The sequence below is a fragment of the Phasianus colchicus genome, chromosome 1, assembly GCF_987193195.1.
Source record: "Phasianus colchicus chromosome 1, bPhaCol1.hap1.1, whole genome shotgun sequence".
Classification (NCBI taxonomy): domain Eukaryota; kingdom Metazoa; phylum Chordata; class Aves; order Galliformes; family Phasianidae; genus Phasianus; species Phasianus colchicus.
Genome location: NC_143436.1, coordinates 87,122,647 through 87,150,380, shown reverse-complemented (window position 1 = coordinate 87,150,380; position 27,734 = coordinate 87,122,647). Strand labels below are relative to the sequence as shown.

Sequence of the window (27,734 nt, the reverse complement as noted above, 5' to 3'; positions counted from 1 at the left end):
ATAATTCCTTGTGAAACTTGTTAAATAAATGATATTTATGTCTTGGAGGTTTCTCAAATTAATATGCATACTTATTTTTTCATTGTGGTTACATCTCCTGCAACATTTTTAGTGTAGAAATTCAGTATTATAATCATACAATCAATACTGGAATCATTAATTTCATCTCTGCCGTATATGTCTATGTATATCTGAACATAGACATCTTCTCTTGAAATGACAGAGAAAAAACTTATTTGGAAAATGTTGAATAAAATTGAATAAATTATGTTGTACCACCAACATAAACCCAGAATATTGATGTTTCTACATCAGTGGTTGATTGCTCTGAGCTACTATATCACTATAGAGAAGGCAGCATGTTTCTGTATTTGTACCTATGCTTCTTGTCTGTCATTTCTTTGTTAGTGATCAAATTGATCAATCCAGATGGAATCCTAAGAAACACCACTCTTTATTCACTGGTGTTTATTTTGGAGAAGAGTAAGGGTAGATCTCTACTCTCTACAGCTACCTGAAAGGAAATTGCAACAAGGAAAGTGCCAGTCCATTTTCTCAGATGATGAGTGAGAGGAAATTGCATCAGGAGAGGTTTAGATTGGATATCAGAAAGAATGTCTTCATGGAAAGGGTGGCCAAGCTTTGGTAGGTGCGGTTCAGGTGTGCAATGAATTCCCCATACCTGGAGGTATTTAGGACACGAGTGGATATGGCACTAAGGGAAATAGATCAGTGATGCAATTTGGTAGGTCAGATTGATGGCTGGACATGATCTTGGAGGTTTTTTTTACAACCTAGATGATTATATTGTTCTATGATCATAATTAAGCCTGTGACTATCCTTTCGTGAGAAGATATTTGTTACTTTGGCTTGTTCTGAAGAGACAAATGTTGATATTCAGAAATTATTATCTGAGGCATAAAATATGTAATGCATGGAGATTACATGGCTTTTGGTTAGGTGACTTCTGAAATACAGTCACACCAGAGAACCATGCCTTCTCTGACTATGAATTTTTTTCTAAAATCTTAGTGATGTCTGTCATATTATTTTCTATCCTTCTAAGTTTCAGGTTACTTGCCTGCTCACTGCCAGTAACCTGGTAAATAGTTTAATAATATTGAGGGTAACGTGCCAAAGTCCTATTGCACTGTCTGGGAGTTTTATTTGGATGTTCTGCTTTCAGAAAGGTCAGAGAAAATGAGAGCATTAAATTTTCTCCAATCTTATTCCCTTTTCATCCTTCTTCTGAGAAACATCATCTCCCAACTCTACCTTTTCTTTTTACCTAGAAAATTTTACATCAAATGTGAATTGTATATCTATTAATGAATTTTTTAAAACTGCTGTAGAAGAGCATCCAACTCTTTGTTTATCCCTTTTGTCAAGGGATAAACCCTCTGCTTGTTTTAGCCAATTATATCTCATATTAAACCCAGTGCTCCAATTTTCTCTGCTTATTCACTTAAATGACTGAAGGTTGTTTTCTAAATTTCATTTATTCATCGATGAATGTGTATCTTTTATGGGATACCACTTACTTTCAGCTAAAATACTGATTTTTACAAACCAGTTTTTTCCCAGTACCCAAAACCATATTCCAGTGCTTTTGTAGGGTTTCCTGGTTTCTATTACATTCTTTCTACCGTTGTCAACAAGTTTGTGCATTATTTCTTAATTGATCCTGTATTATTAAAAAGCTTAATTGTCCATAGTTGAAAAAAAAGTTGATTTGAAGGTAGGCAGTACTGTGGTGTTGTATCAGCAGCTGCTTTTACACTTATTGGTGGAGTAATTTTACATTTTTTTGTAGTACATTCCATACTTAACTTTTCACGATATTTCTGTTGCAGTGGTGGAATCTATTACACTTAGAGTTGAGCCACCAAGGTCAACAATAGGTAATGGTACTTCTTTGGCAAGCTGTAGTTTTGGGGGTCTTTTTTTGTCACAGAAAGTGGCACCAAAGTTAATCATCTTATGCTTTAAGATTGATTCATTAAACTTCATTTTTCTTCTAGGTATTTCTTGTTTGGTATCCATGTCTGTTGGTCATATTGCTCGCTTCACAATTGGAATGCCTACATTTTGAGAAAAAGAGGCTTGCAGCTTTGAATGACCTTTGTCTTGATTATGCTCGTCTGTGTCAGTCTCAGCTTTTCATCTAAAAAAATAAAAATCTGGGCTTCTGTAATGACCAAAATTCCTTTATCTTGCTTAGGCTGTTGTAAGCACATGGGTATTATTATCAGACTTTCTTTGCTGTTTCTTACAAAGAGAATTCTCTGTTGCAGGTGTGAGCGTTCTGTGTTTGTGTGTTCAACTCGATATCAGATGTTGATTGCTCAGTGTATTAACCAACTTATTACCCACCTTTTCTCTTCCAGCTCCAAGGGAGATTCCTCGTATTCCTTCTAAACCTAAACCTTCACCCAAACCTCATATTCCACAGGCTGAAGATGGTAAACTGCTTTGTGTGATTATTTCTAACACAGCATATATTAGATTGAAATGTATTTCTGTGCAACTACGTATTTATTTGAACAAATTTAATCATAATCAGATTCTTTTGTGCTGTCTATTCAGTGGTATGTTTGCAATTTTCAGAAATAGTAACAATTTTATTTTTAAATTCATGCTATAGAGCTAAAGTGTGTGATAGCACAATATGCAGTAACGCTTTTTAACAGCATCCAGAAAGCAAACAAATGTTCTCCAATTCCAGTTTTGTATATAAACAGTACTTGAAATACCACACAAAGGAGAGAATTTTCTATCCTTAAAAAGCCAATTTCTTAATAAGTTAATGATAGATATTTGGATATCTCACTACAGCCAGTTGGAGAACTAAGCTCACACTGAAGAAGAGTTTCCTCTTTCACTGCTTATTTTCTCAATGACTTTATTTAATATAACAGTTTTTGTATGAGGCAGTACATTACCATAGAAATAATACTAACTGTAAGTAGGGTTATTCTCTTAAATTTTCAGAACAGCTTTTATGTTTTGTTTTTCTTGATACAGTCCTGGAATCTGTAACATTTAGAACTGATCAACCAAAGCCAACAATAGGTAACAGTTCTACCCAAAGTGATCATCACATTTAGAATACATATTGTGGCTACTTGGTACAGTACTCACCCACACTGCTTTGCATGGTTAGAACAAATACTCAGTAGATGTCTAGCATCACAGGTACATCTTCACTGTATTTCACTGTCATGATTTTTACTATAAAATTTCATCCTTATGTAAGGTGATTTTTTTGTGTTTGTGATTTTACACTAACAATTCATATTCATCTTGCTTGGTTTTCCTCACACAAATTTGTTCTGTAAAGCAAATGGCAGCACCACAATTTTACTTCGATTGTGTTTCATTATACTTAGTTTGTGTCACATACTTTATCTTTTCTGCTAGTCTCCAAGCCAGACATCCATCCTGGCCTTACTTCTCTTGATTCTATTACAGAGGTTCCCCACCAGCAGTATTTCTTTGTGTACCAGGCATTCATACTTCTTCATTATTTGTATAAGCTTTTTGTGTATCCAGATTCCAAAGGCATGTGTTCGGGGCTTCCTTGTTGGTTTTGTGAGTCGTTGATTTCTTGTTTATTTGTTTGTTTGTTTGAAATGTTATACTTTCTGACAGTCTTCTGTCAGGAAGATATTAAAAGTTGCATTTGTTTTATTCCAGTTCCAAAAGAATCACATCGTATTCCTTCCAGACCTAGGATACCACCAAGCTCAGAGGTGCCACAGACCAAGCCTGGTAAGTACGTTGTTTCTTTATTTTATCTTGGTATGTGTATCCTACAAATTGTACAGTGATCAGCAGAGTTTCAGATCCATATTTATCCCTTGGGTGTGTATCTTGGTGCGTTCCTTGAAGGACAAAATCCAGTATCATACATCATAAGAAGTGGAACCTGTAAGCAACCTTGTAAGTTTAAATTTTCTATCTTAGTTCGTTCTTACATTTTAAGTCACTGCAACATTGGGCATTTTCTTTGCAGTCTTCAGTGAAAATAGCTCTTCTCAGTTTGAATTTGGATTGGTTTGGGGATAGATGAAAAAGAAAGTGTCATTGCAAAGAGGTAGTGGGTTTTTTCTGTATTTCTCAAACTGAGTACATGTATTTTCTTTCCTAGGCACAATTTTATTTTATTCTTTTCAGTTACTTTTGCAGAATCTTTATTTTGTCTGTGCACTTAAGAATGTGCAATATTTTTCAAAATGTTGCTTACACAGTTTGATATAAAGTAATATATGACCATGGCCTAATCAAGAGTGGAGGAAGAAAGTTAAACAACTCAATTGAAAGTTAAACAATTCCTGCAATTGCAGGAAGTACTGTAGTGAGTTGACCTTGCCCATTAGCTATGGTTTGCTCACCACTTTGACCCACTGCAGGTTTGAGGAAGAGACAGAAGGAAAAAAAAAAAAACCAAAAAAAAACCAAAAAGAACAAAGCAGTGATTCAAGGTAAAATGTAAAAATGAGAGAAAAAAAGATAAAAACAAGAGATGCAAACACAGTCAGTCACAAACCTACTGCCAGAAGACCAACACCTATCAAGTCCACAAGCAGTGGCTCCTTTGAAAAACCTACCCACCAATTTTATTGTGACATTAGATGACATGAAACGGTCCTTTGGTCAATTTGGTACAACTGTCAAAGCTGTGTCCCCTCCCAGCCTGTTGCCTAACCTCAGCCTACTTTTCTGGGGACTGTGTGAAAAACAGAGAAGTCTTTGACGCTGTACAAGTTCTTTTTTAGGATCTGCTAAAACATTGGTTTGTTATTAACACTGGCTTGGTCAAAAATTTAAAAAAGAGCACCTCAGGGACTGCTATGAAGAAAATAAACTCCTTCCCAGCCAGAGCTAGTGCAAGTATCCAAGGTATTCACAGCATTAGGTGGTGCTGCTGGGAAAATGGGCAGAATGATGAGGACTAAGATTCATTTTTGCCCTGTTAAGTCTGCACCTATTGTTTGAATTAAAAAATAAAATTAAGCAAGAAAAGTGTGCAAACTTTAAGATGGAACACCACCCACAATTTCTTTGTGGCTTATTACAAAATTTACAGATTTATGTTCAGAGCTCAGATCTGTATTAGAGCTGAAGGCAATTTTTGAGTTGCATAATACTGTTGTGTTTGAGTTTCAAGGAGGAGAGGCCGTCTCTCACTAGCCGTAGGAGGGATGATAAGATCATTGTGGAGGTGCTGCCTGCAATGTTTTGATTGTTCTTACTAAGAGTTATTTTGCTGGTTTCTAACGCAGCTCTGGAACCAATTACGTTTAGAACTGAAAAACCAAAGTCAACATCAGGTAATGATACATTCTTATTTGTATACGCACATTGTTTTTCTTTTACAACAGAGATCATTATAAGTATACCTGCAAATAAGTTTAATAAATGAATTTAATAATAGATTTAATAATTTAACAGTCAAGATTCTCTACCTCTTTTCATTTTTTCTTCAAAGCATTCAAGAAGGATCCTCATGCCTATCAAGTTTTTAAGCACATAGGATAGGGTAATTTCCTTTGGCATTTAAAAAGGCTGAGGACAGATCAGAACAGGATCCCAACTTACACAGTTATACTGCAAAGGTGACACTGTTCTAGTTAGTCACATGAATTGAGTGAGCAATGCTGCCTGCTCTCAAGTTTCTTTCTTTTCCATCCCCTCCAGATTTTATAAATTCATTCACGGAATTCTAAACAATAATTCTGTTTCTCTTAATTATCAATTCCACTGCCAAAACAAAATCATTTCAGTGATCTTTGGGATATATGAGGCAGAGCCAATTGACTAAGGCATTTTTATTTGCTTGAATGTGGTACTGAGAATTATTCTGGTACAATTTCATTGCAGCACAGTGGTGTCTTTGTATTTGAAACTTCTTCTATTCAGTAGTTTACCTTCTAAATAGAAACAATAATTCTGTCACATGATATGTCACAGAGAAGTATCTTCTCTACAGCATGATTTTGTTCCAAAACAAACCCTTCACCTCTTTTACATTGTTTCCATACAAGTATGGTTCGTTCAAATCTTTGCTGTATGTGTATTGACTGTTATAGATTGCAGTGAACAATGATGCCTCTGAAAATGTTAACACATTGTAACCCAGTTTCTTTCAGTTCCTAGAGAGACACGTTATGGGCCTTCCAAACCCAAAACATCTCCCAGTCCACGTGTTCCTCCAACCAGAGCAAGTAAGCTTCTCAGTATTTTGCATTTTAGCGTATGAAAGTTTTTGCAGTTTGAAAATTGACAAAATATATGAATTTTTTGAAAATACACAAATCTTTATTGAACAGGGTGTGTTTTACTGTTGTAATGCTATAAAGCTGTCCTAAAGCAAGACAGATATCTGTGTGTATCAGTAATTTGCATGAGGGTTGGGGTGTGGGGGTTAAAAACTCTTATATAAAGCCCCTGAAAGTTGGAAAACTTGGGTCTCAATTTCCTTAAGGTATGAAAGAAGTACCTTTATTTTCTCATTTACAAGAACAAAATTACAGTACTTTCTTGTTCCCCAATCTACACTTTGGGGATATCTCTGTCCATTTGATAGTTAGTGGTAATTTTCCTCGTTTCTACTTTGACTACTCGATCGTTTTTAATGTAAGATTGATCTAAGCAAGCAATAGATTTTTGGAATATGAAACACTTGAAGTGCAGCTAGGAAAACTGTTAGAACTACAACAGTTTACTCTGTGAAAAGATCTGTTTGAGATAACTGGGATAAGAGGAGGGTTAATCCAACAATGCACTGTAACAGTCACTTTGTAGTCTCAGCACTAACATTTACTTCGTTGGCAAGAGGTTTCTGTGGTTATTAGCAAATGGAAAAAATACTTCCTAAAATTTTTTTTGCAGAAAATTAATGTCTTGTAAGGAATATCAGATACACTTATGATTCGTCATTATCTTCATTACTGTGTTCAAAACTTAGCTCGTCTTCACAGGTCCAAAAGAAAGTCGACGAGTTACTTCCAAGCCCAGAACATCACCAAGTCCAGATTTACCACACACAAAACCTGGTAAATAGATAAATGTTTTGTTGTACTTAAATGTTCAGATTTTCTTTGGGTTGTCTTTTCTCAATGTGTCAAGTGTTGATTAATATCTCTTAATATTGCAAATATATAGATTTTCTAATGAGCATTAAATATACATGTTTAAAGAAAGAGAGAGCTGATTTAAATATTTAATTATTCAGTTTTGATGAGTTGTATATGCTTTCCAATCACACGACAGTTGTCGTTGATGAATAATTTGTATAGAAGGTTAAACAACATACAACCATTTTAAGAGTGTTCTTGGAAGAAATCTCCCCAGTCTTCTTTTTTGATCTGGTGTGTCCTCGTGGTGGAATTAGATCCTTAAAAATATACCTGGGTGGGATTTATATGTCAGTGAACTACCAAATCTCCTCTTTAACGTATAACGGTTCTGAAGATATCAGTTGGAACTTCCTTTATAGGGAATGTATATTCACTATTATTTATTCCAATTTAAAAATAAATTAGTTATAGGGAGTATTTTTACCCTTTTAATTGTAGTTTCTGCTAACTTTGTGTACATTCTTGTTTTTGTGAAGTACTGGCACATATTATATTTACAGCCTAGCAACCAAAGACAAAAAGGCAACTTTGGGCTGTTCAGTATTATTTTTTTTTCCCTGCTGTTCATTGACCAAAGATTATGGATTATTATTCTGTTTTTTACATTATTTGTTTGTAGTTTTGATTCGTTTACATAATACTATTCTGTTCCAGGTATTCAAAGATTCCTAGCTGTGTTGTCTTCACAAAAATATTCTCTCTCTTCCACATTGCAGTTTCATTCTGTGGCTATCGCAGTTGTCAGCTTTGTAATACAAATGGAAACATCTCAGCTATGGCTGTCTGTGTTCTTTACAGATTTTTTTTCCTTGGCTCCAGATGATATTTTTCTTACTTGATCACTTTTCCATGCTTAGTTTCATTCATGGTTGTCTTTTTCCCTTTAAGTTTCGGCACGTCTCATCTCTAAATTTTTCAATCACTCTTGCAAAGATCTTGCTTTTCCTTGCAGGTATTGATTTCTAAAGAGCACACACCCTTAAAACTGATCTTTTCTTTCAGCTCCTAAAGAAACACAACAAACTACCTTTAAACCTAAACCAGCTCCCATTCCAGATGCTTCACAACGCAAACCTGGTAAATTGTCTTCCCTTTTATCAAGCTATGGTCAATAACTGAACACTGGCTTTTGGGAAGGGTGCTGGTGAAGAGTTCTTAGCAGTACATTTGCTGCTTTGTACTATTCTAGCTTAAGAAACAGCTGCAGTACTGTGGTTAACTCATAACCACTGTTGGAAACAGCAACAGTTCCAGAGTTGATTTTTTTTTAATTGGTATTATGTGGGCATTACCAGAAGAAACAGTAATGACCCATATATTGTAAAGAATGATACAAAGTTATTAACAGCTTGCATCTCAGCAACATTTCAGTTATTTGCATCATGTATTTTAAGGTATTATGACAGAAGCCTTTTGGGACTGTTGCAGTGCTTTCCCTTTATATATAAGCATTTTCATCCAGATGAGGCTAAGACTTCCCTTCTGTTTTACTCCATTCAGGACATTTTTCATCATAAATCTGGCTAACTTGTGAAAGATGATTACTGCTTTCACTGAAGGGCTGCAAAACAATAACAAAAATGGAACTCTTCATAACCAAAAATCTTGGAGAGGATATGTCAGTTACTGTTGTAAAATGCACCTTTCCTGCTGTATATAGCATACTACTGAAAGTTGCTTTTAAGGAGGTAGAGGGGGGAAGGGAAAGTATCTTCATTATTCTGAGCATTTATCCAAATTTTTTCCAACAGGAATCATTCCACCCTTCCGTGAACCTGATTCTGCTATGATTCCTCAAATGCCTGAAAGAATAAAACCAACACTGGGTAATTGTGTATTTCATAAATAATTACTTTATTTTCCATTTTTGCTGGGTAAATAGTTGTGCTTTGCTACTGATAGCGGCAGTAACACATGAACTAATTTAAAATTTACTTTTGAAGGTTTTTTTCCTCATCTTCTAGCCATTCCAGTCAGGAGGATATAATTCCTGCAGTTGTTACATATTCTCCTGTAAAAGGAGGTTTTATTTAAAGAACAGATAGTGATTCCTGACTTTTCTGCATCTAAGGTATGATGCTGTTATCCTAAAATACTGCTCTGCTTTACTCCTCATTATCTAATTTTACAGAGAAAACTGCAAGAAAATTTTAAGTGTCAACTAGAGCACAACCTGCATCAAAGTGTACCAGCTACATGACTACGTGACAAGTCAAACACCAGTTCTTAAAACCATCTTCTCTTTTACCTTCTAGTCATCTCTGTTGGGAAAACTTTCTTAAATATATTTAATATATTAATGCATTATCCTCATAATTATTTTTTCTTACTTCCCAGATGTGAACTAAATAAGGGTGAATTAATCAAAGCAGGAGTGGGCAGTAGGAGTATTGCTTCAGTAATTGTTGCTAAGAATGAGTTCTGTGTCCCCACTTTCAGAGGAGATGTTGACCAAGATTTTATGAGAATGAAGTGGCATCATTATTGAAGTACCAACAGCCATTCAATAATCTTTGAAGTTTTCTTCTTTGATGGAAAGGAATTCAAAAATTCTTTTCATCATAATCAAATTTTAATATATATTCCCCCTATACATTGATACTTAGATTAGTGTTCATTTGATATCTTTACATATTTTTATAAAGTTTATGTGCTTTTTTATACACATCTGGGGACACATGATACAATCTTTATATGCAGAATACATGTGAAGAAGGTCAAGGGTAAGGTAGATTTTTTTCTGAGGACCTCTCATATTGCTCTGGATCATAGACTTTCAAGTGTTTGCTGTAAGTGCTAAAATACCTTTTGCATTAAGTGATCATTGCATGACAAGAATTATTAGAATAGAAAAGTTCCTGTTGGAAGGGATCTTTACAGATTATTGATTCCAACTCCCTGTCACTTCAGGGCTAACAAAAAGTTAGAGCATGTATTATTAAGGGTATTTTATCCAAATGCCTAATAAGCATGGACAGACAGGAGGCATCAATCACTACTAACGTGTGTTTTTGCCCTATTAATTTACTGAATGCTGATGTGACTGCATATCCAAAGTAACAAGTACACATTTAATTATTGGGAAGTATGTCTGTACGAGTGGCTGTTTCATTTCTTTGCAGAAATTCCAACTGATAGATTTTCAGCTTTACACTTACACTTCCTTGTGTTCTATGATGTTCCTTATGCACTCTGAAAAGAGTCAGGTTTTTTGGTTTGTTTCGTGGTGGGTTTTTTTTTCCTTTGTTTGTTTATTTAAAAATATTTGATTTATTGTTTGGGGTGTTTTTTGTTTTTTGTTTTTTAATTTCAGCTGCAACTGAAAAACAATTCATTCATACCAAACCAAAAACATCTGAAAAACCAAGAGTGCCACACACCAGACCTGGTAATAAAGTCGTCTTGTAATTTTGTTGTTGTTGTTGTTTGAACTTAACCGTTCTTTCCCTCTAGCCTGAGTTTTTGTGCTTTTTTTTTTTTTAATCACAAATATTCATACCTGTTTTTGTGCTTAATCAAATGCATTGTCTTTAAGTCAGTCAATTCAAAACGTCAAAACTATGAGTCCAAGCTACACTGCAAATAATATTAGTATCCATAGTCTAGCATTGGAAACATTTTTCCTGCTTTCTATTACACTCAGCAAGTGATGACTGAAATGTAGTAATTGGAGTGCTGACAAATTTCAGTGGCTTGAATGCACAGTTTTCTCTTATAATTAGAGAGGCTCTTTGTAAGCACATTTTTCCCCCATAAAATTCTATATTACTCCTTTGAAATGTGCTTATACATTCAGCAACAGATGTGTAATACTGAAATGAAGTACTCACAAAATAGTTAAGGTAGCCCTTGTCTCTTCCTGCTTTTGTTAAAAAAATTGATGTACACGAGAACCTAATAGGAAAATACTCTGAACAGTTGATTTTTAAGATATTCTGTTACTCTTTAGTGTGGGATGTTTTTCAAGTTTTACAGATAGTGAAAATGTAATTTATTTCCATTACAGATTAATATTTTAATATTTAAATATAAAAAATATTTAAATATTTTTAATATTTTAAGCATCTCCACGTTTTCTCCCTTAACAGCAGTACATCAAACAACCCCACAACCAATTATCACAAAAACTTCCACCACCACTGAGCAGTCAAGGGCAACAATGGGTAAATAAATTTCCTTAATCTTAAGATGCAGACATTTAAAATTTTTTGAATTGAGAAATTTCTAGAGAATGTGCTCATGTGTTATTTTATGTAACATCATGCCACTGTCCTTCATTCTGCTTACGCATACACACTTCTTGATACAGATGAGTCTCACTTCTATCCTATTCAGAAGCCTTTATCAATTGCTCAATTAAATTCCATGGTCTAATTTATATGTTTTTTAAGGGCAAGAATTTTAGCCATTGACTCAACACACTCTACAGCTCAAATCTAGATATTTTCTGGGTTTTGAATAGCCATCTTGTTTCAGGTTCCAGGAAACCATGGAATTGTTACTGTCTTTTTTTCAGGCATTTGAGGCGTGTATTTTTGGTGGGTGAAATATGGTGTTGAATTGTGACTCCTAAAGAATACAGTAATAATATTTTTCCTTTCTTTCAGCTCCAAAAGAAACAATGCTCCTTCCTTTCAAACCTAAATCACCTGTTGAGACAGAAGTACCACAGAGTAAACCTGGTAATTAAAAGTTTTTTACTTTAAAAATGTTACTGTTGTACTATCTTAGTTATAATTTTTGCTGCAATTCCTTACTGCAGTGATATGACATGCATGATATTTAGAGAGAAATTAGCATCATTGTTCAGCTTGTAGTACATCAATGGATTACATCAAAAATAATGCCCCAAAATTGCCTAAAATACTTGGGACACACAAGTAAAGATGTATTTTCTAAAGGTTTATTTTTTTAATCAGTGGATAGAAGGCATTTAATATATGAGGAACTTGACTAATTTGAATGAGAGTATACTACTGTAGCTGGCTTCACTAGGTTTTTTGGTAAGTCTATTACGGAAAATTAATGTGCTTTATTTTTGCAAGTGCTTTTGAAACTCAGGCTACAGAATCTTAGTCGAAGATAGATGATAAGAGTGTAAGTACTGTCTTCTGAGTACAGTAGAGATCCAAAGTTATAATGAAACATATATCAACATCACCCTTTCTGTGAACTATTTCCATAAAAATGACTTTGTAGAACAGTTACAACACAGAAAGAAAGTAAGGGAAGGAGTGACAGCATGATCATAAATCTTAATTTTTCTTAATCTGTAATTCTCAACTGTCTCCAACTAGTAATACCTTTTTTTTAGGTAAGTAAGTTGATGAACAGTTTCATCATTCCCCCCTTCCCCCTTTTTTTCCTCAGAGTTCTTATGTAACTAGAAACAATTTAAGTACCATTAATTAAAAGAACAGCACATATATTTTGTTGTGAAAATCAAATTGAACAGTCCAGCAAAAAGACTTATTTTCTAAAGGATTATTTTGAAAGACTCTCTGTAAGTAAATAAGCTAGATTCTAAACCTCAATTGAACCTATTTCCAATCGTATAGTATTTCACAAGTATCATATTTTGGCACCACTGCATAATCTGGTTTAATAAAAGAATTTTAGAAATCACAGCTTAAGTGGTTATATTTTTTCCTTCTAAAATTTAGTTCACTTTACTGACCTTTACACAAAATAAAGGCTCCTGTTATCATGAAAGTTGATAAAAATGAGTGGCACTATTTGGACATCACTCTTTATACTAATAAGTAGGTTATTTTCCAGCTTCCGTATTCTAATGTTATTTCTGAAAGAAGCAAAAACTCATATAGGGTGTTTCTGCCTTCAAGTCCCTCCTTTTCATCCAGTAACTTAGATATTGCTGACAAAATTTTGTCATATCTGAGTCAGGATCATAGAATCATATCATAGAATCATTGAATGGCCTGGGTTGCAAAGGTCCACAATGACCATCTAGTTTCATGCCCCCTGCTATGTGCAGGGTCACCAACCACCAGAGCAGGCTGCCCGGAGCCAAATCCAGCCTGGCCTTGAATGCCTCCAGGGATGGAGCTTCCACAGCCTCTCTGGGCAACCTGGTCCAGTGTGTCACCATCTTTTCACCAGAAAAGAATGCCTTAAACATAAATGTGTTAGGAAAGCACAGGTTAGCGTCCACCATTAGGATGCCTGCTCTGAAGCTGAAGGCCCAACAGAACACTTCCAGTGTCTGGCTGTCAGCATGAAAATACATCCAGGTTAATCAGAGCACATACTTGTTTCCTGTCATTCAAAATGGTCTTAGCAGATGTGTAGATAAATTTTCATGAAACACACAGATACTTAAGTAAATCCAACATCATTGATTTCATTTCTCACAGAGCAATGTTTTATTTCTCATAGCTCCAAAGACAACACACCTGGGATCAATTAACCTTATAACAGTTCATGTTGTTGATGGGTCCAAAATGACTTTGGGTAATGAAAATATTACGTCAGATTATTTTTTGTTTATAACTTTCCTTTCTCTGCTTTTCTATATGACTAAACTTACACTTTAATCAACAGAAATATCTTAAATATATCTTTGCCTTGTTCATTTGTTAGTCTTACTCCAGTGCATGTACAAAATATTTTTAATTTTCCAGGAACTTTCCTGACATTTGGTTGATATTCCTTATAGAAATTCTCATATATGAGGAGTCATGTAAAAAGACATTAGCTGCTCATCTTTTCTACTGTCTTTTGATTTATTAATTGTGTATATCTTCCCAGTCTTTAAGTCTTTGCATGAAACACTGAATATCAGCCAGGTTTCTATCACTGACTTGTTTATGGTCTGCACTCAGTTTAAATTTCTCTTCTACCTGTGATGTTTAAAATAAATAATTTGCATTTGATAAGCAATAAAATCTCCTATTTCAGTTCCCAATGAAACGTATCAGATTTCACCCAAACCCAAAAGTGCTCTCACAACTGAAATTCCATGGTTGTATACAGGTAATTCTTATGACTTTCTGTGTTGCATTGAGTACCTATAGCTGTTAAGTAAAATCAATATGATTTAAGATTTAGTGGCTTATTCTTGTTACCCCTAAAAGCTTTTTAAGTAGTATTAGTTTTGTGTGTCTGATCCTCCATTCAGTAGTTTCGCAAACACAAATGTAACTGATTTCCACATTTTTCTTTTCCAAAATTCTAGATCTAAATTTTTGAAAAATTTCCCAACAATAACTGTCAAAAATGAGTAATACGTTCTTTCCACAAGAAATGTTTTCTCAGACTCTTCAAGGAAGCTAGAGAAAGTGATGTTGATAGAATTGTTTTTAGACTCAAATATCAAATAGCTAGCTGTATTTATGTAAAAGACACTTAAAGTTACTCAGGTCCATTATTTGGCATGAAATGACAGTGACAACTGCTTACATTTTTAGCTTTCAGTGAGATTCTCATACATACTGAAATAACTAAAATGTTGAAAGTACTGGACAAGTGAAAGGTGACAGCAGGAAAAGGTTGAAGGCTTGTAATTTTAACCTTGATGATGATGCTATGTTCTACAGCTCTGTATACTGTCTGCATTGAATGCTTTCATTTGTCTTCCCAGGAATATTTCTATATTTCTTGTTTTGATCTGGATATTTGATTTGGGGAGATTCAGTTCGGTGTTTTATTTTGAGGTTTTTTGTTTGTTTGTTTTTTACAGAACCTAATTAATGTCTTAAGGCCATGGATACCTTGCAGAGCTAACTCTGTATCCATATACAGTTGGGTAACTGGCTGTAAATATTTTATATCTTTTCCTAAACCTAAACATGAATGTAACTGGTCAGACTGCATGATGGAGTAATCTGACCACTAAAGAAACTAGCATCTTCAGCGTGCATTTTGGATGGGAACTTACAGAATTCTCATTTGTCCATTTTGCTATATCACATTGGTGCATGGACCATTTTTTTATGGCAAATTACGCTGCATTATTGATGTTGCTTTTACACATAGTATTTAAACTGAACTTTATTTCTTTTTAGCAGGACATAAAACACGTCTCACTTCTTTAAGACCAAGGCCATCTGATAAATCACAGGCCAGACCTGGTAATAATTATTTATCTATTTATTTATTTATTTATTTATTTATTTATTTATTTATTTATTTATGGGAAGGAGAAAAACAATGATTATTTAATGAATGATGTTCACCTGTTCTTAGATGAATTTTACATATTGCTGGGAAAAAGGCATGTTTTTTTTCCAATTAATCAGTTTGCAGATAAAGCCTTTCCAATGTAGGAAAAGAAATTGTACATACCGTCACAGCAACTGCTACTTATTCTTCTCTAAAATGTAATTGTTGCCATCACAAATAAGTCTGTTTGACTTGGTTTTCTTCTTATGAAAACTTTTTTTCTTTTTTCTTCTTTTTCTTACTATTTTTTGGTTTTTGATTTGCTTGTTTGTTTGTTTTAACTTCTTCTCAGCTCTGAGTAAAACCACAGTAGCACCAACTAGAACAAAAGCACCTGGGTTGCCAAAGTGGATTGTGCCAACAACAGGTAGAGATATATATATATATTTTTAACATATTAGAATTGTTACTTAATGAAATAATCTTGAACCCTGCAAAATACTTCATTACATTTGACCCTAAATCTTACCAACTGAGCAAAGAGAAAAGAGTTTTGTTTTCTTTCAGAAGATGACATCTTAGAGACTCTCTTTTTGAGAATAGAGAATTTTATTTCTTCCACAATGAAAACAGTATGTTATTTTCTGTAGTTAGCTGATCAGAATTCTTTAACCTCTGGTATAAGCTGATCAGAATCCTTAACCAGCTTGTAAGAAACAATAAGTTTTCAAGTTTACATTTAAACATTATATCATTATTTTGTTTTTCTGAAGAGTACATTTGTTACTTTGTTGTTTTAAGACCAGTTTGGACATTTTACTTCCATACTGAGCAGGCATCACTGTTGAATGTGCTCCAGTTCTTCTTCCTGAGCATACACATTAGCATCAATGCAAAGCTGTTTCACCCCATGCAAAATGTGCTTGGCAGCTGCAGGGCCCAGATGATAAGCTGTGGAATTTGTTCTTTCCAGCAAAAGTGCATGGGACTGCGGTTGGTTTCCTGGCAGGCTTTTAATTCTCCTGGCTAGCTGTATAGGTAGCTGTTATGCCAGCTGGTTAACATGACTGTGAGAAAGGAGCAGGGGTTGCACCTTCCTGACTAGCATTCCTTTTTATTTTTCTGCCATGTTTTAAGCCATTTTAAACCAATTTTCTACAATTTAGTTTTAAAGACATGGATTGTTGTATTTGTTTCCGAGTATGTAATATACCTTACCCAAGCATTATCTGGTTTAATCTTTAGCATTTAAAAACTTCTGGACAAAATTCAGCAAACAAAGTTTCGGCAACATTTTTATCCTCCTTTCTGAGAGACAGTTTTCAGGAGAACAGACAGCAACTTTATGCTCTACTTGGTTTTTATTTTTGAAACTGTGAGTGTATAGCAAAGTTCTACAGGAATTCAAATATTAAGGTGATGCAGTACTGGGGAACATGGTTTAGTGGGCAGCATTGGTAGGTAGACAGTTGGACTAGATGATTTAGAGGATTTTTCCAACCTTAATAATTCTATGATTGTATATGCTCTTATTTTTTTATCAACAGCCCTTTTTCTACTTCTTCCCTTCTAATGGCATTCCTGCTTTTCAAGATGCATTGGTTAGTTTTAAGGTGTTTCAGACCTCATGCGTACTTTAAGAAAAAATAAAATTGTAACCTAGAGAAACATGGATACGCATTCATCTAACAAAATTATTCTCAGTTCTATTACAAGTTTGGATGGATGTGATAAGTTGAACTGCTTATAGTATGCCAGCTTGCTTAACACGAGTGCTATGATAAATACTGAAAGCTGTATGACATTGCAGGTACTTTGTGTGGAAAGAGACAAACTTAAGTGATTTTGAAGAGCATTAAAATACTCAACATTGAGATTTTTGTCAAAAGGTCCATGTTGTCACTTATTTTTCATTACTGTTTTACAGACCTAATGATAGTGCACGTTTCTGAACAAAATGTTTCTCCTGCCATCTGGAATGTTTACAATATTTTTTTGGTTGCTAGCTGATACAACTCAGAACAGATTGTGATTCTCAATTATATAGTAAAGAATAGAGGCAGGCTTTTTGAAGACACAAGTGCAGAACTAAGTTAGACTTGTAATAGATACTTGGGTAATTGGATGATTTTGTGAGATTAGGCAATGTGATGATACATTTTGTTGAAGCATTTGTTGTAGGGTGAAGTTAAGAAGCTAGTATACTTTGTCTGATGCCTGTGCTGTGCAAGATTTCTTTTTCTTTTTAAAGCTAACACTGATGTTCTCATACACCTTCCTCAAATACCATTCACATCGATTAGTGCTCTGGTGCTTTGTAAACCTGAAGACCTAAATAATTAATCACTTTAGTTACCTGAAGACAAATTGCAGTTATATCAAAATCACACAATTCATTTAGGATTTTCAATCACAGGGACCAGGAGACCCACATCTTGATACAACTTACTTCAAGTCTCATTATTTTAACCCGTAGTGAACCATTTCATGTTTCCATACTGCTACTTTACTCTGTGAGGAATACTGAGACTCAGTCATATTTTTAGAGTGCACACTTTCTATCCAATTCTATTTTTACTGTGGATTTCTAAGATACACTTAGCATGAATAGTGAAACAGTAAAATATATTTAAAAAAAAAAAAAAAAATAGGTTCTTCATACGTTGAAATACTAGTGTAGTCCAGTAACAAGCTGAATACTGGATTATAAAACTACAAAAACCTTTGTTGAAATGCTTAGATCATATAGGAATAGGCTATCAAATTTGATCATTAATCTCTCATTTATTTTCCTTTTAGATTTCAAGGTTTTCACTCATGTCACGAGAAAGGGTGAATTTTTCACAAATGTGATGATCACAATGTGTCTTCTCAGTCTACAATATTAAGAGATTTTCATAAAGTAAATACACCTATAAGGAAGGTTATCCTATGAATGTCAGCATGTGAAACAGTTGATCTGTACTAGGAGAAGTTGCATTGATCTTTTTAATGTCATTTACTTTATTTATATTTTTAAAGTGCTAATATTCGTTTTAAGTAGGACATTCTTCTGTATAAACTGAATTTTATAGACACTTTGCCTGCAGTACTCCAAATACCGATTATGTTTTTTCTGAATTCCTCTGGTTATTCAATATAGATGACAACTAAAGACATTATTTTTGAGGAAAAGAATTTCATCATTTACAAGAACAGACATTTTATTCGGTGTGCTGAAAATCTGAAATGCTTCTTGTACTCATCTTTCCACTTATAATTTTGGTTTACATCATCAGTTCTCCCTTAATCTTATTTCCTATTTCTAAATATACTTTCATCAATGAATAGTTAAAGAGTAGACTCTCTAGATCAAGACTGCTTTCTACTTATTTGAATAGAAAAATAAAATAGATACAACAAAGGTATAACTAAAAAATAAACAGTTTTGCACTTCATATTGGGTAGAGTTTGAACATATACCATGTAGAATTGTTGCATGAGTCAGTGCTGCCCTATAGAAAATAATTCATTCCCCTTCCCTTCATAGATGACATATATACACCTGAGGATATTGCCAGACATATTGGCATGGATGTAAAAAAGCCTTTGGAATACATTGACACCTGGGAGAAGCCATTCTCTGGTAAGATTAATTTAAAAAATGATATAGAGATTTCTAATAGCTATGAAAAATCAAGACATTATCTTTTCTTACATAAAAACACCTCCACCAAAGAAGAGAAAGTAATTCTTAATCATCATCATTCATGCATATACTTCTTACTTCAGGATGGTTGTAAGAGATAAAAATGAGAATATTTTGTGGTCTCTTCTTACTCTCTGGCACTATGTTTGCAACTATAAATTACCATCATCACTGTTTGTTATACCAATTTTACCAATTTGGTCAAACAGCCACAGTACTGTAAGCGCTGATTATTTCCATTCCTATATGCTCTGTATAGCAAGGGAGAGTAGATAATCAAATTACATTCCCACTGATAAGAAGGCTTTGTTGGATACTAGGATAGTTAGGAAAATTAGAATGAGAGGTATGTTGCAAAATGCCAAGGTGGAGTGAATTAGCTTAAGTTTCTTTACATGTGCTCTACCAGTCTTATCACTTTTAATTCTCTTGAAAGAGAGACAATTGTATTTTCAAAACATTCAAAATATTTTAACTGAAGATATGGGAAAACGTTATATGTCAATTATCAGAATTTGGTTTCTTCAGCCTACCTGGCTGTTTCAGCAGAATATCAGTCTTTAGACATGTCAATCCAAACAGAGATTTTTCATTTTTTTACATTAAAGTAGTATAGGATAATATAACACTAATAATAATTCACTTTTGCTACATCTTGCACTTCAATCTGAGGACTGGTTTTATCAGTTAGAAAGTACAGAAGTAATGAATCCTGTATGTAGGGTACTGAAGAAGTTTCTAACTACACTCAGATATTGTTTACTGTGGGAAGAAGTATCTCATTGGCTGCCAAAAAAAGAATAGTTGATAGAAATGAGACTAACTACACATAAAATGAATCTTCAAAACATTTGTACAAAATCCCAGAGGAGCTTTATTTTATCACTGGTTTAAGATACCATAACACACACTTTCCAAAGAATGCAAGGCTGAAAATACAACTGTATTTATTTTCATGCTTCATGTCTTTGCTTTTGCTACTAAATCAAACGTGAACCAGTATTTCAGATGTCAGAATATGACTTCTATTGTATTTTCTGATTTTATTGCGTTGGAGGTTAAATAATTAATGACAGTGTCCTCTTATGTCATGCAGTAACTACATCACCTAGACCTCAGCATCCTCCTATACCTCCTGTCAAGCCTACACCTATGCGAAGGAAGCCTCTGCCTCCAAACACTGTGACGGGTAAACCAGGCATTCCAGGTATCTCAGCCTTTTCAGCATGAACATTTTATGTGTTACTTAACTCACTATCTATGTACAGGAGAATTTTATAGTATAAATTCTTTCTTACATTAGATGTGGTATCTATAGAAACCAATTTTCTTGAAGAGCCTTGTGTCTTTTGTCTGAATATACAAATTATTTCTATGTAGGTATAGATATATTTAACCTTATTATGAAACTCATCCACAGTAAGGGAGATAAGAGCAAACCAGCATCAAATGAGCATAATAAAGACATCCTTTAAATAGATCAACGATAAAAACATTTCATGTCTACTAATAGCATTTGCAGTTATTTAATGTATGTATCAGATGGGAGATATCAGATATTACTCTTCAATACATACCCACAGCTGATAATTTATGAAAAATTCTGTCCTGAGAATCTGGCACATGCATTAACCACTGCATAGAACTTGAGCTAATAGGCAGCCAAAACTAATTTATCTGGGAGGTAAAGGAATAGAAGTTAGCGCATGTACAATGAGTTTAGCTTCATTTATGTGTAACAGTATTCTTGCTTCTCAGTATCATTGTTAGAGCATGCAGAATCTTTTACATTTCCTGTTTCATTTTAGTTTTATCCTGAAGCTAATACTCAGTATCATTCTGTATGTTTTCTCTGTGGATTTTGAAATTAGAATCCAAAGGTTAGTGTTAATTCATCTCACTCTGCTTAGCATCATAAGTAATACTCCCCTCCTCATATTACTCTTTTTATTTCACTGGAAATATGAAGGTCTCGGTTCTGCTTTATTAATCATTTCATTTTATTTGTTTTGTTTTATTTCATTTGGAGGATCTGTGTGCTATTAAGGCAAGAAAGTCGTGAATTTTTTTCTCCATTTTCTTGAAAGCAAAGACCACCTTTCTGTTTGGGTCTGTCAGGGAAGACTCTTTTGTCTTCTATGTCCTTTGCTTATCTACAAAAACTAAGCTGATCCATCTCTGTGGACATCATTGTGAGAAAGCTTACCCCAGTGGGTAGCCTCATGGTGGCAGGACCTAAATAAATCTTTAATATTTTGTGCAGCAATTTAGAAGTAAAGATCTCAAAGACGGTTGAAACAAGCTGTGTATCTGCACAACAGCGGAGCTAAGCAATGTTGTGTCTGCACTTCCTGTTTATTGGTGGTGTTTCCTCAGTAATAGCTAAAACAGAACATTAGACCTTGTCAATCTTAACATGTAGCACACAAAAAAATCTGCCTCGATGCATTTTCATTTGCTTGTAATGGGATCTATTCTTATTTTCTCCATTAAGTCTCTAATTCATCTAACAGCATTTTGGAATTCCACCTTTTTTTTCCATACACTAGTGGCCAGGTTATGGAGTAGTCATCTGTTGTCATGTCTTCCTAGACATTCGAGACAGAATAAATTGGTTAGATGACCTGGACCTTCCTTGTGAGGCTAGTAGTAGATTTTCCTTTTTCTTTGTTTCATAGTGTTTATTCAGCTTAGTTTTAAACATCGTTTAAGTTTCTTTCAGTTCTCTAGAGAGGTTGTTCCACATCATTAACAGGAAAATTTTGCTTCAATGTTCCTCTTGGATTTTCCCTGGCGTAATTTTGTTCTGTTTCTCCTTCTTATTAACGCTGTGATTAATTCCTTACTTGTATCTTTCTTACTCATCCACTAGATGAATGTTATGAGAAAGTCTATAGGCAGACATTAAAAGTCTCTTAGCTGTGTTAAAAAAAAAAAAAGTATTTGTGGAATTGGACTGAAGTGAGAAGTAAGAATCTAAAATTTCCACTGTCCACTTTTATACTACCTTCATTTTCTGAACTTAATTCATCAACATTCTGCCTTCAGTCACCATGTTGTGTGTCATTCTGCCAGTGAAGGTGACTACATTATGCAGTTTGTGGATTTTTGGAGGTGAGATTTCATAGTCACAATTGTCTGGGAGGTTTCTGAATGTCAATTACTGACTTAACTCTTTTGTCTTGTAAAGAAATGTGCTCTTTTATTCGAGAAACAGAATGTTGGTTATTTTACGACTTTTATCAGTGCTTTATAGCCAGGTCATGTTCTAGCTAACTAAAGTTCTTAAAGACAGTCTCCAAATAGCAAAGAATTTTATTACTAGATTTCAAGGATAAGTTATATTGGCAAGATGGACAACTCAGAATTTTTTTAAATCCAGCTGGAAGCTATTGAGTAAGTTTTGAGGGGAATAGTTTTAATGAAAGTATATACCCACATATTTTATAAAGTAGTCATCAGAAATAGGAATTCTGTTGAGAGTGAAATAGCTTTTTGATTTTCTGAATAGTGAATGCCTTTTTGCCATAAGCTCCTCTTTCTGTCACCATAGCTAAAGCAGCTGGACCAACAATGCCCGTGAAGACAGGAGTGCCATATAAGACACCAACAGCTTTTGCAACTCCAGAGTATTATGGTAAGTATAACACAGACAGTTCTGGACTCTTGTTTCTTTGTTTGTTTTCTAAAATGCACATAAGTTTCCTCTTTTTTTCTTGTTTCCTTTTCTTGAATACACTGATCCACTATATATTTAATATAAGAAGTACTCTATCTGGGATGATTCTGATTTCTGTTTTGCCACTTTGACGTCTGTAACTTGACTGAATTCATATCGGTATCTTCTAATATACACCTTTGTAAAGGAGAACATGATGACTCTTCTGTCTTGGTAGAAATCAATACATGCTAAGCAGGACTTCAGTACTATTTGGAGTCTACTTTTAGTCTGTGAGATAAGTAAGTAAGACGTTCCTTTTACTGAACATTTCATCTTGTATAGGATGTAAATTAAAATTGTTAACTTGACAGTGGCAAGCGCTCAAGGTGGTTGTGGTATCCTACTACCTAAGATCAATATGTTACTATCTAGATCAGAAAAAAAAAGAATGCAATAGGATAAACATAATGATCTGTTGTGAATTAATCTTTCATAAAATCATGTGGGAGTAAGCTACAAGTGGAGGAACACTTCCAGGAATGATTTAAAATGCCAGAAGAACTGTGAAATTCGAGAGTTCTAACACTGAAACTTAATATTTATTGCAAACTGAGTCATAACTGTGTCTCCTTACAGTTGATGCAACTGTCTTCAGTTCAAGCCCTACATCAGAAACAGATTCTTCAGGCAAACCAAGGTACCTAGGTAGGATTTTAAAAGCTATGTTATTTCAATTTGGGGAAATATGTGGAAACTGTCTTTAATCAAAATTATCTTGTTTGATTATTTGAGGGCCAGAACTTCATTTGATTCTTTTCCACTTCAGTCAAATGAAAAGGCTCTATGGAGAGTCAGAATCACCAGCCTGTTCTTGGCTACATTTTACATCTATTCTGTTTGCTTCCATACTACAGCCTCCTACTTTGCAGTCTAGCAAATTTGAATTTTAGAGCTAATGAGTATTTAATTGTAAATTTCAGTAATTTTCTTTTCCAAATTTTCATGCAGAATGCAAGACATTTGTCTCAGATTTTCTCCAAAGTTTGATCCTGCACTGCTGAAAATGTTTGAGATTCTGGCAGTTTCTAGAAGCTGCAAGTTAATGACTGAATTACTCTCTACTACACATTGCTCTTGCTGGTGGACTAATGGGCATTACATCTTTGTATTATTGTAGCACTCAAAAGTTGCAAATGAAATTGTGGTGTCTCTTTGCTGTAGAGAGAGTACAAGCCGTTGTACTCTTCACAACAAAAATTAATTATTTCAAATTGTTTAATAGTGCGTATTATTCACTAGTGCCTGCAGAGTAACTTTTCATCAGCAGCGACCATGGGAAGAGAGTGAAGAGAGTGCAGATTTCGTATCTAAAACAACCAAATAAATAAGAAAAAATTATAAATAAATAAATAAGTCAGAGCGGCTTAGAGAGAGTATTGCATATGTAGTTCTTAATTCTTAAAATTCTTGTGGCTGATTTTGACTTGTGCATATTTTTGCTATAGTCCCTGAACTGGAAGTTGCATAATGGGTGGAATTGCATTGATGTTTTATTAAAACATCAGTGTTTGTACTCTGTACTGAATAATAACCTTTTCTTATTGCTTTTAGCACCCCATGTCAAGTATATGAAGAAAGATGATGATGTGCCTTGCTCTATCACAAGCTCTCTTGAACATTTCCCTCAAGAAGAGGCTGGCATCAAAGAAGAACCTACTCGTCCTCCACAGAATCCTCCAACCAACCTCACAGTTGTGACTGTTGAGGGCTGTCCAACTTTCGTCATATTGGACTGGGAAAAACCAGACAATGATACTGTTACTGGTTGGTTTGATTTTTCGTCTATTTTATCAGATTACAGTATTTCTAGCTTATTTTTATTTGACAGTGGTTTTATACAATTTAAGAAAATACTGTTATTTGAGAGGGGGTTTATGTCATGCTACTGTCTGTCAAGCATGTGTCATGCTTGTATCTGCCAAGTATTTGTAAGAAAATGCTAATAGATTAGAACAAGATTTTCTCAGCTATATCACTGGAGTCTGTGATGACACAAAAAGATGCTAAGAAATATGACTGTATCTTCCCTTCATTTCTAACTTTTCTGTTTACTGTAGATAAGCAAAAAATCTACAAGCTTTCTGGTAAGACCAAATCAAGAAGTTGCAGCAATGCAACAGTACTCTTTATTATTTAGTTACATACACGTGATGGAGACATCTTTTGTGCTTTAAGAATTTTTTTGATTAGTGAATCAGCGAGTCAAACGTAAGCCAGAATGCTTACATCATTCTAGTAGGTCAGCAGAACTCTGCCACATATTACCTGCAGTATCCACCATAAGGTCAAGTTCTCTCTGTTTAAAAGCATCTGTCTATCTTTTCTCATTTGTAAAAGGTTATTGTATTGAGAGTAAACACTTTGTGAGGCAGGCATGAATGAGTACCTAGACAGGTAAGCATGTAAGGAGACCACTCATAATTCTTCCATCATCTTCCGTATACCAACACAAGCTGACCAGATTTGAGCATTTGAGAAGAATTTATGGTTCCTCTGTCCTGTCAGAAAGTGACTTTCATTTTTACCTCTGACATAAAATAAAATTTTCATTTGCAGTATCACTGGTATGCCACTACTATGGCCAGACAGATTTGACTGTGTTGCTTTATAAGAGAGTAGAGCAGTTAAAAGTAGGAACTCTGCAGAGCAAGACTTGACCAATGGCCATTCACTTTAGAATATAAGTGGGATGTTTTCAGATGTTGCTCTATATGCCTGTCATGAGAGATTTCAGTGCAGAGGTATAATAATGACTGTCATAAATTCTATTTCCCAAATTAATCCTTTCTTGTTCCTCTAGAAATGATTACTAGGTTCAGCCTCCATTCTTTCTTGCTCTTTCCACAGTTTTGGGAAATAACAAATGCAAATTGAATTAGACACATTAAACAAAAATTAACCTGCATCTTCTCTTCTGAGAAACAGGAAAAAAGTTGCCTCTCCTGATGAATGAAAAGGGGAAAAAAATGTCTATAGGCTAATATAAAGTATCAACAAGAGACAGGAATGGCTACCTAACTTGCTGTGTTGTGCTGGTAAAAAAGAAGTGTGAACCTATTTGTAACCTAAGTATGAGGCTGAGGCTCTGTGAACAGTTCCCATTCTAAGCAGTACTGCAGTGCCTCTTTTTGCTTTCCTTTGTTGTTTTTGTTGACATTTGGAGGCTTTCTCCACATACCTAACCTTAGTTTGATTCAGATATTCACTTAGTCTGCATGTTTTCTTGGAAGCAGGCCTGCTGTTTTTCTTGAACGTGTCATACCCACTGCAGCACAACCAGTTCAATTAGAGAAATATAAAAATATTTACATTATAGCTGGGAAAAAATGTCAACATGCATCATGTAGTGATGAAAGCAAGGCCTGGTTGCCACATAAATACAGTCTTATTTCCTTTCTTTTTCACATTTGCAGTGAAAACAGAGCAAGCAATGCACACTATATTTTATAAGTCTTTAGGTGGAAGTGCTTGCTGTAATCACTGTTTGTAAAAATTAACTTTCTGTGAGATTCTTCTGGAAGACTTCTCTGAGACATCTGGCATAACCCTCTTTGTTCTGAGAATGGAGATTAAAACTTTCTGCAGAACATACAAATAGGATTCATTTTGTTTCACTGAGATAAACTTTAGTTTTCATTCTACTTAGCTTAATTTCCAGAAGTAACAACATTCCCATAAATACAATTTTGATTCTTTTAAAATTCAATATGTGTAACACATAATGTTTGAACTCTGGTTTACAAATACTCCCACTGAGTTTGTCTCTTCCATTTTAACTTCAAAAAAATAACTCCATCATTGACTCATCCAAAGATATTTTCTGAATTCAAGAGAAGGCAATGAATCCCATTTTTTGAAAAAGGTGATTATTTCATGTTGGCACAAATAGACATTACTTCCTTAGACAAACAAATCAAATTTTCTGTCATCTCTTTTTATTTTTGTATTTTATGCATGTTTTCTTAATGTTCTGATTTGGGCGTCAGATTTTTTATTTTTTTTCAGGTAGAACTGTGGAAACAGTGGTGTAATTTTTTAAGCCCTTTTTAAGAAAGAATTGCTCTGGTTGACCTTTAGCTAATGTATTGCATGAGGGTTTTCATCATTTTGGTTATTACTAAAAACAAAATTGTACTTCAGTAATGGAAAGGTCTGACAAATAATACCAAAACAGTGATCAAGCTTACCTTGTTGTTTTCATAAAGGCTGCAAATGTCAGGGACCAAGACATTTTTGCTGGTGCTCTACTAGTCTGGTTGTGTTGCCTCCGTGATGTAGAGCAGCATATTTTCTAATCCACTGAGATTCATTGTTAGTATGTAGAAACAACCAGGTGCTGAATGCATTCCAGTAATTCTTTGTGTGTGTGCGTGCAAGCACATGCCTATGCACACATTGTTTTATGTTTTATTTTTCAACTTGAATGAGTTAAAAGTTCAAATCACATGGTTTTTTGCATCTGAGCTATTCATTTCTGCAGGTCTCTGATTTTGTTTTTAAAAGGCAGTGGTCTTCTGCTCTTCAGTGCTGTCTTCTAGAGGAGCATTTTTGAGTATGGAAAGTTTGAAATCTTCAGCATCAGCAGTAATTCTTTTCTTCATGCTGATATTCTGACATACTCTTAAACCTATTTTAAAGTTTAATTTTGCTCCATATATGCTCCAAATAATGGAGACCATTTTAAGATATGATATAAAAAGACCCCTTTGAAACTATTATGGCAAGTGATTTAAAATCCACATGTGCGTATATATATGTAATTAACAGGACTGAATGACTGGCTTAGAGGCTTGGAATTTTAGAATACCAATTTTTTAGGGATGCTTTGCACTCCCACTTAATTGTATCACCTTTAAATAACTTACTACAGTGTTTTCAGTGACTGCTTTTTGCAAGAAGTGCAAAGAAAGACAGAGCTGCATATTCACAGTCAAAATTAGATCAATTCATTTCTGTATTTGTGCATACGTTCATTTTCACGCACTACTAGGAGAGACAGAGAGTCTGAAAGTCCAGCAATACTTGTGAGAATTTTATTCCTTTTCAACACTGAATTTCATT

The 27,734-nt window shown here is 34.4% G+C and overlaps 1 protein-coding gene across 23 annotated transcripts in view; it reads left to right on the top strand.

Moving 5' to 3' along the window:
- Positions 1-27,734, top strand: part of ABI3BP (ABI family member 3 binding protein) — a 158,039-nt gene that overhangs the window by 109,675 nt on the left and 20,630 nt on the right. For 10 of the 23 annotated variants that reach the window (XM_090151512.1, XM_090151472.1, XM_090151467.1 and 7 more), the window contains 21 exons: positions 1,855-1,902; positions 2,389-2,463; positions 3,026-3,073; positions 3,698-3,772; positions 5,287-5,334; positions 6,154-6,228; positions 6,985-7,059; positions 8,146-8,220; positions 8,895-8,969; positions 10,457-10,531; positions 11,232-11,306; positions 11,751-11,825; positions 13,540-13,614; positions 14,062-14,136; positions 15,168-15,233; positions 15,617-15,691; positions 18,794-18,889; positions 20,049-20,159; positions 22,506-22,589; positions 23,250-23,318; positions 24,225-24,437. In XM_090151512.1, coding sequence (XP_090007638.1) covers positions 1,855-1,902; positions 2,389-2,463; positions 3,026-3,073; positions 3,698-3,772; positions 5,287-5,334; positions 6,154-6,228; positions 6,985-7,059; positions 8,146-8,220; positions 8,895-8,969; positions 10,457-10,531; positions 11,232-11,306; positions 11,751-11,825; positions 13,540-13,614; positions 14,062-14,136; positions 15,168-15,233; positions 15,617-15,691; positions 18,794-18,889; positions 20,049-20,159; positions 22,506-22,589; positions 23,250-23,318; positions 24,225-24,437 — 1,683 coding nt within the window. The remainder of the gene's footprint in view (positions 1-1,854; positions 1,903-2,388; positions 2,464-3,025; positions 3,074-3,697; positions 3,773-5,286; positions 5,335-6,153; positions 6,229-6,984; positions 7,060-8,145; positions 8,221-8,894; positions 8,970-10,456; positions 10,532-11,231; positions 11,307-11,750; positions 11,826-13,539; positions 13,615-14,061; positions 14,137-15,167; positions 15,234-15,616; positions 15,692-18,793; positions 18,890-20,048; positions 20,160-22,505; positions 22,590-23,249; positions 23,319-24,224; positions 24,438-27,734) is intronic. The other 13 variants (XM_090151465.1, XM_090151542.1, XM_090151539.1 and 10 more) reach the window with 11 other exon arrangements.